The 8,824-nt window shown below is 42.5% G+C and overlaps 1 protein-coding gene across 1 annotated transcript in view; it reads left to right on the forward strand.

Moving 5' to 3' along the window:
* Fbxo42 (F-box protein 42) overlaps nucleotides 1-8,824 on the forward strand; it is a 62,009-nt gene that overhangs the window by 13,271 nt on the left and 39,914 nt on the right. The window contains exons 2-3 of the mRNA XM_013035248.1: nucleotides 3,548-3,814; nucleotides 5,203-5,319. Coding sequence (XP_012890702.1) covers nucleotides 3,565-3,814; nucleotides 5,203-5,319 — 367 coding nt within the window. The 5' untranslated portion in view covers nucleotides 3,548-3,564. The remainder of the gene's footprint in view (nucleotides 1-3,547; nucleotides 3,815-5,202; nucleotides 5,320-8,824) is intronic.

Here is an 8,824-nt window from a genome sequence, read left to right on the forward strand (position 1 = left end):
TGTGTGTGTGTGTGTGTGTGTGTGTGTGTGTGTGTGTGTGTGTGTGATTCTAAGGGTTAACTCAGGGCCTCATACTTGGTTGAAAGATAACACTGAGTTACACCTCTAGTCCTTTTTGCATTGGTTATTTTCGAGGTAGGTATTGTTTTATGCTGTCTGGTCTAGGCTATGATAGTTTGTTTTTCTGTTTGTTTGTTTTTTTTGTCAGTCATGGGGCTTGAACTCTGGGCCTGGGCACTGTCCCTAAGATCTTCATCTCAAGGCGAGTGTTCTACTGCTTGAGCCACAACGCCACTTCTTGTTTTCTGGTGGTGTATTGGAGAGTCTCATAGACTTGCCTGCCCAGGCTGGCTTTGAACTGTGATCATCCTCAGATCTCAGCCTCCTGAGTAGCGAGGATTACAGGTGTGAGCCACCGGTGCCCAGCTTGGGCTGTGATAGTTCTAATCTATTTGTGCTGTCCTATGTTGCTAGGGAAGACAGTTGTGCAACTGGCATTGTGTCATTGCTGCCCCCCTGGCCCTCCTCCCCACTACCCCTGCAGCTAGGATTATAGGCACCTTTGCACTTAACCATTAGTCTAGATGGAATTGTAGGTTGGCCTCAACCACGTTCCCCTGAGTTCCATCTCCCAAGTAGCTAGGATTACAGGCTTGAGCCACTTGTCCAGCTTTAAAACATTTTTGTTTTGTTTGGTTTTTTTTTTTTTTTTTGGTTGTGGGGCCTGAACTCTGGGCCTGGGCACTGTCCCTCAGCTCTTCAGCTCAAGGCTAACACTCTACCATTTGAGCCACAGTGCCACTTCCGGCTTTTCTATTTTTGCTTATGTGGTGCTGAGGAATCGAACCCAGGGCCTCAGGCATGCAAGGCAAGCGCTCTACCACTGAGCCACCTTCCCAGCCCAGCTTTAAAACATTTTTTAGCATGTATTCTATAAAGAGATTTCATCATGGCAATTCACACATGCAGATATAGTTCAGGCAGATTAACCTCATCTAGTGCTCTCTTTCCCTGTCTCTTATTCTCTTACTCAGTTACTTTCAGTGAGATTTTTTGTTCTAGGAAGATTTTTTTTAAAGTTTTATGAAAACCACTGATTGAGTTAATATACTACAAATGAAATGTTTTGTAGGGCTTCTGTTTGGCATGAAAACAAAACTCAGAGCTTCAAAATGCCTCTGTGTCCTTAGGGACTGTGAGTGATGATTTCATTACTCATGGAAGTGAAAATGAAGTGCCGTGTAAATTGGTACAGAGCATGTTATTACCAAGAAATTGTATCTGAGCCCACTCCTGTGTGTTTCTGGCATCGGTGTCCAGGACTAAGCTTGCAAACATGCCCTTGGGAACAAGGTCTGGTGTTTTTGCGGACAGTAAGATGGGTATTGCAACAGTGCAGATGCCTTTGCTGAGCTTGCTAATTGTACTTTTAGAAGATTTGGAAAGGGAGTAAGTTGTTTTATTGAATCAAACAGATTTATTCTGCTTGGGGAAAGTAGTAATATAAATTGTCTTCCATAGTCTGTATTATATCTGTGTGTGCATATGTGTGTGTGTGTGTGTGTGTGTATGTCTGCACCCATGTATTCTATGTACCAGTCTTGGGGATTGAATTTAGAGCCTGGACACTGGCCCTTTTTTGCTTATAGGTAACACTCTACCATTTGAGCCACAGCCCCCCTTCTGGCTTTTTGTTGGTTAGTTGGTGGTTAGTAGACTTTGCTGCCCTTGATGGCTTTGAATCATGATCCTTAGATCTCATCCTCCTGAGTAGCTAGGATGACAGCACCCATCTTTCTGATATTTTCTATTGCAAATATACTTTATGCTTGATATTTTAGCCAGTTAGGCCTATTCTTAGAACATTTATCATTCAGCAAATTGTCTTGCATTAAAGCTAGAAGAACTTTTTGGTGCTAGCTCAAATCAGGATCTTAAGACTGCTAAGCAGGTGCTGGCTCTTGAGCTACATTGCCAGTACAAAACTGATTTTTTTTTCCTTTTTTTTTTTTTTTGTCAGTTCTAGGGCTTGAACTCAAGTCTTGGGTACTGTCCCTGAGCTCTTTTTGCTCAAGGGTGTGAACAACAGTACTACTCCCGGCTTCCTAGAGATTAGTTGGAGATACGAGTCTCATAGACTTTCTTGACACTTTGAACTGTGATCCTTAGATCTTAGCCTCTGGAGTAGGTAGGATTATAGGTGTGAGCCACCAGTGCCTGTATCCTAATTTTTTTAAAATAAGGTCTTGCTGTGTAGGCCAGGCTGATCTCAAATTGTTGGTTCTCCTGCCTCAACCCAAATTCTGAGATGATAGGTGTGAGCTATCATACCAGTTTAAGATTGCAATCATTTTTTTTTTTTTTTTTTTTGGTCGGTCGTGGGGCCTGAACTCTGGGCCTGTTTTTTTTTTTTTTTTTTTGGTCCGGTCGTGGGGCCTGAACTCTGGGCCTGGGTGCTGTCCCTCAGCTCTTCAGCTCAAGGCTAGCGCTCTACCACTTGAGCCACAGCGCCACTTCCGGCTTTTTTCTTTTTGCTCATGTGGTGCTGAGGAATCGAACCCAGGGCCTCAAGCATGCAAGGCAAGCGCTCTACCACTGAGCCACCTTCCCAGCCCAAGATTGCAATCATTTTTTAATTCCTATCCACAGTGTTCTAGTTCTCTTTGCAGGACCCAGAGTTAGTTTTCTTCCTAAGTTTGAAGTCTTAGATCATTGTTACTGGCTAAAGGAGGCTACCTTATTCCATTTGTCATCTTATAGTTGTAAGGTTTATAGTTGTAAGAATGATGGGAGAAGAGTTTTCAGTTTTACAGTTATACCAGAACTTGGATAACAGTTGTTGTTGTTTTTTGTGGGCTTATTGAAGCTTGAACTCAGGAGCTGGGTGCTGTCCCTGAGCTCATTTTGCTCAAGGCTAGCACTCTACCACTTTGAGCCACGGTGTCATTCCCATTTCTGGTAGTTAATTGGAGATAAGAGTCACAGGTTTTCCTGCCCAGGCTGACTTTGAACTGAAATTCTCAGATTTCAACCTCTGAGTAGTGAAGATTAGAGGCGTGAGTCACCAATGCCCAGCTTTATTCTAGTTTTTAGTGGCGAGAAAAAAAGTGTCATTAAAAGCCTTAGTTAAGCTGGGTGCCAGTGGCTCACACCTATAATCCTAGCTACTCAGGAGGCTGAGATCTGAGAATCATGGTTCAAAGCCAGCCCAGGTAGCAAAGTTGGTTAGACTCTTTTCTCCAATTACCTACCAGAAAACTGGAAGTAGTGCTGTGGCTCAAGTGGTAGAGCATTTGCCTTGAGCTGAAGAGCTCACGGTCATCGCCCAGGCCCAGAGTTCAAGCCCCACAACTGACCAAAAAAAAAAAAAAAGCCTCTGTTTGACAGGTTGGTGTTTGATTGCTACCTGTGACATTAAGATGGCTCCTAAATAGTGTGGGAGAGTTCTGGAAAAATTTCCTACCAAGTGTGGGAAGGGATTTTTTTGTTTGCTGAGTCATTTCTGAGTTTCTGACAGTCATATACTGGTGTTGTTGTTTACCTGTAGCTGTGGAGTGGGATGTCATGGCCAGCTCCTCGGACAGTGAAGATGACAGTTTTATGGCTGTGGACCAAGAAGAAACTGTGCTGGAAGGGACAATGGAGCAAGATGAGGACCCACAGCCTGAACTGGAGGTTGAAGAGGCTAGACACAATAGGTCCATGTCTGAGTTACCAGAAGAGGTTTTGGAGTACATCTTGTCCTTCCTCTCACCATATCAGGAGCACAAAACTGCTGCTCTTGTCTGTAAACAATGGTACCGACTTATCAAAGGTATTGTGAAAATAGAAGTTCTTTTAGTTTTTTTTTCCCTCCCTCTCTCTCTCCCTTTTTTTTGTCGGTCATGGGGCTTGTACTCTGGGCTTGGGTGCTGTCCCTTTACTTTCCGGCTCAAGGTGAGCTCTCTACCACTTGAACCACAGCGCCACTTCTGGTTTTCTGGTGGTTACTCGGTGATAAGAGTCTCAGGACTTTCCTGCCCAAGCCTGCTTTGAATCCTGTTCCTCAGAACTCAACCTCCTGAGTAGCTAGGATTACAGGCGTGAGCCACCAGCGCTCGGCTCTTTTAGTTTTTGTTGAGTGATTCATTTTTAAACTCCCTATTTCCTTTTCTTTGCCCTTAAATATACTGCAGTCATGAAAATTTAGTAGGTAACATATTTTTCTTCTCTTCTTACTTTAATGTTTGTTTACTGTTCATTATTTAGTGCCAGTCTTGGGTCTTAAAATCAGGGTCTCTAAGCTTTGTTGCTTAAGTCTACCTCTCTAACCACTTAAGACACAATTCCACTTCTAGCTTTTGTTGGTTAATTGGAATTAAGAGTCTGATAGGCTTTCCTGCCTTGACTAGCTTTGAACTGCAATCCCTAGACTTCATCCTCCTGAGTAGCTAAGATTAATCTAGCAAGAGGCACCTGTGCCTGACAGAAAGCTTACTTTTTAAAAACCTTTTCTTAGGCAGAAATTCATCATCTTAGAATGTTATAAGCTAATTTACCATGTCCTTGCTTAATGCTTGGTTACTATGGTCTAGCGATGGATATTTATTAAGTAGATGTCTTTTGTCAGTTGTGGGGCTTCAACTCTGGGCCTGGGCACTGTCCTTGAGTTCTTCAGCTCAAAGTGAGCACTCTGTATCACTTGAGCCACAGTGCCACTTCCAGTTTTCTGGTGATTAATTGGAGATAAGATTCTCACAGACTTTCCTGCCCAGGCTGGCTTTGAACCATGATTCTCAGATCTCAGCTTCCTGAGTAGCTAGGATTATAGGCATGAGCCACCAGCACCTGGCTTAAGTAGATGTCTTATTATTATATACACTGTTTCATTATATTTGTCACAAAACTTGGAAGTAAAAATGTTGGTTATCTTGATGAATTGTCCCATGATATAACTTAAAGGGGACCAGAGTTATAATGTGAATTAATTTGAGCAAATTACCTAACCTCAGTAAAATGAAGGGATTGTATTTTCCAGTTTTGAAATTCTATGATTCTGATTTGAAAATATAATTCTGAAATTTTGGAATTCTATGACTGAATAAAAATGAAATGAAATTAGACTTCCTCAAAAAAATTTATAAAGTAGTGTAAAGATAGTTCAGATAATTTTATCTACAAGCTACATGTCCAGGCTAAGGCATTTGTTCCTTTTGTCTTTAGGTGTAGCGCACCAGTGTTACCATGGCTTCATGAAAGCTGTCCAGGAGGGGAACATTCAGTGGGAGAGCCGAACCTACCCTTATCCTGGGACCCCCATCACTCAGCGGTTCTCACACAGTAAGTATTTGCCGTGAGAAAAAATCCCTGTTATGCCCAGGTTTCTAGAAATGATTTGGATTAATTAATCTTGTCCTGCTTTTTAATGCAGAGAATATAAAATGGGAATTTATATTAAGTTTATAATCAGAATTATGAAAAAGTAAGCCTAAGCCTCTTGTAAGGGCTTGGATGTAGATCACTGGAAGAACTCTGGCCTAGGTGGGACCCTGCATTCAAGATCAGAAATGACAAAAATAAATAGCTGATGCTTTGTGAATAATTTTTTTTTTGGTCGGTCATGGGGCTTGAACTCTGGGCTTGGGTGCTGTCCCTGCACTCTTCAGCTCAAAGAGAGTGCTCTACCGCTTGAGCCACAGCACCACTTCCAGTTTTCTAGTGGTTTATTGGAGATAAGAGTCTCACAGACTTTCCTGCCCAGGTTGGCTTTGAACCATGATCTTCAGATCTCAGCCTTCTGAGTAGCTAGGATTTTAGGCATGAGCCACCACTGCCCAGCTTTGTGAATAATTTGATGTTTGGCTTTCTTTGCATTCCAGAGAGTTCAAGGTGTTCTGCTTAGAATTTTAAACATGTAACATCATGTGAGGGGAAATAGGAATAGCCATGGCTTGGTACTAAATCTTTTTGTTGTTGTTGTTGTCGGTTGTGGGGCTTGAACTCTGGGCCTGGACACTGTCCCTGGGCTCTTCAACTTCAAGGCTAGCACTCTACCACTTGAGCCACAGTGCCACTTCCAGTTTTCTGGTGGTTAATTGGAGATAAGAGTCTCAGAACTTTCATGCTAGGGCTGGCTTCGAACCGTGATCCTCAGATCTCAGCCTCCTGAGTAGCTAGGATTACAGGCATGAGCCACTGGTGCCCGGTGGTGCACACTGGTGCCACTAAATCTTAAGATCACTATTTTAACATAGTATTTTATACTTCATGAACACAGAATTTGACTGGAGTTACAAAAAGTTTGAATGTGAAGGGTACTGATTATAAAACAAGTTTTCATAATAAAATTATAAAGAAAGCATTCTAAACGGGGCTCTGGTGGTTCACACCTGTAATCCTCGCTACTCAGGAGTCTGAGATCCAAGGATCCCAATTCCAATCCAGTCCTGGCAAGGAAATCTGAGACTCTTATCTCCAATAAAACTACTTAGAAAAAACCAGAAGGAGCACTGCAGTTCAAGTGGTAGAGTTCTAGCCTTGAGCACAAAGAGAGTCAAGGTCAGTGTGCAGGCCTGGAGTTCAAGCCCTAGGACCAGCAGAAAAAAAAAGAACGAAAGAAAAGAAAATGTTTTAATAAGTTTACATAATTCAAATCTTTTAATCTAAATTAACTTATTTATTTTGGACAATACTGTGGTTTGAACTTAGACCTTACATTTCCTAAGCAGGCATTCTATCTCTTGAGCTATACCCCTAGCTCTTTAAGTCTTTATTTTCTAGACACTGTCCTAGTCCACTAGTGATTCATTTCCTTCCATCAAAAGTGAGAAGTAGGCTGTGTGCTGGTATCTTTTGCAGTGTAATCTCAGAAGCAAGTACATCTCTTTTCTGTTCTCTTAGTCACACTGGATTGAACAGGGATATAAATAACAAGATGAGAATCATAAAGGAGCATCTTAGCAGTTAATTACCCTATATGTTTTACTCTTCTATATTCAGATGTTCAATAAATATAACTCATTGTTTTTGAATTGGATCTAAATAGGTTGAAGAAACAGGCCAAGATATTGCCATGTTTTTTAGTTCTCTCAAAGAGCTGTTTTTACTTGTGCTGTTGTAGAGTGCCTAGAGCAGTGAATCTCCAAGTGTGATTCCTGGACCTCTGGGGACAAGGGCACTCATGAAACGTCATTGAGGGACTCTGCTTGTTCTAAACTGTGAGTGCTTGGCAGTGAAGAACACTGTGATTACAAGAACAGTAAATGTCAACAACAATAGTGCACAGCAAAGAAGTGTGCAGTACAGGCTTTTCTAGATAGAAGAAGCCTGGGACAGAAAAGCAGGCAAAGGGGCTGGTAATGTGGCTTAGTGGTAGAGAGCTTGCCTAGCATGCATGAAGCCCTGGATTATATTGCCTATACTATATATACAGGAAAATCTAGAAGTGAGGCTGTGGCTCAAGTGGTACAGTGCTAGTCTTGAGCAAAAAAAGCTCAGGGACAGTGCCTAGGACCTGAGTTCATACCCCAGGACTGACCAAAAAAAAAAAAAGGCAAGCAAAGCCAGGCACCAGTGGCTCACTCCTGCAATCTTAGCTATTCAAGAGGCTGAGATCTGAGGATGGAGGTTTGAAGCCAGCTACAGCAGGAAAGTCTATTGAGACTCTTATCTCCAATTAACCACTGAACAGTCCAAAGGTACAGCTATGGCTCAAATGGTACAGTGATAGCCTTGAGGTAAAAAGCGCAGGGACAGTGCCAGGTCCCAAATTCAAGTCCTGGACTGGCACACACACACATACAAAGCAGGGCAGAGCCAGGTGCCAGTGGCTCACACCTGTAATCCTAGCTACTCAGGAAGCTGAGATCTCAGGATCATGGTTTGAAGCTAGCCTGTGCAGAAAATTTCATGGGACTCTTTCCAATTAAAACTACTCAGGAAGAGCTGGAAGTGGTGCTGTGTCTCAAATGGTAGAGTGCTAGCCTTGAGCACAAAGAGGCTTAGGGACAATGCTTAGGCCCTGAGTTCAAGTCCAGGACTGCCCCCCCCCCCAAAAAAAAAGCTGGTGATGTGAAAAGGTAATTTCTCCTAATTTTTGGTGAATTTGTATTGCTAATCATGTGAGCCTTGATTGACATGGAATATCCTTTTCAGGTTTATTGAGTCCCCAGCATAATACTTGGGAAAGCTTTTTAGTATTTGTTCTTCTAATATGGTCAGGGAGTTCCACATATTGCCAGTCCTATTCCTGCAGGAGCCAACAGGCCTAGACTGGATAACCATTCTTGACTGTTCCTGAGTTACGTAATAAGACTTTATCAAATATGTTCTGGCTTGTAAAAGTGAAATGCAGGACAGCATATTCTCTTTAGCATGGGATAAATGCCTCAGGCCCTTTCCCTGGAGACAAGTGGGTAAACAAAAGAGTATTTAATATCTGCAAGTAAAAAAGTTGCAATGTAACATTTGCTCTAAGAGCCTATAGGGAATACTCCATGTACCATGAAAATGGAAATTATTCAAAGACATTGCATTTGAACTGCTTGTAGTGCAGTAGAAAATTATTTGGAAGCCAGGCACCAGTGGCTCACGCCTATAACCCTAGCTACTCAGGAGGCTGAGATCTGAGGATCATGGTTCAAAGCCAGCCTAGGCAGGAAAGGCTATGAGACTCTTTATTTATTTATTTATTTATTTATTTATTGTCAGTTGTGGGGCCTGAACTCTGGGCCTGGGCGCTGTCCCTCAGCTCTTCAGCTCAAGGCTAGCGCTCACCACTTGAGGCACAGCTCCACTACTGGCTTTTTCTGCGTATGTGGTGCTGAGGAATCGAACCCAGGGCCTC

The sequence above is a fragment of the Dipodomys ordii genome, unplaced genomic scaffold, assembly GCF_000151885.1.
Source record: "Dipodomys ordii isolate 6190 unplaced genomic scaffold, Dord_2.0 Scaffold6, whole genome shotgun sequence".
Taxonomy (NCBI): domain Eukaryota; kingdom Metazoa; phylum Chordata; class Mammalia; order Rodentia; family Heteromyidae; genus Dipodomys; species Dipodomys ordii.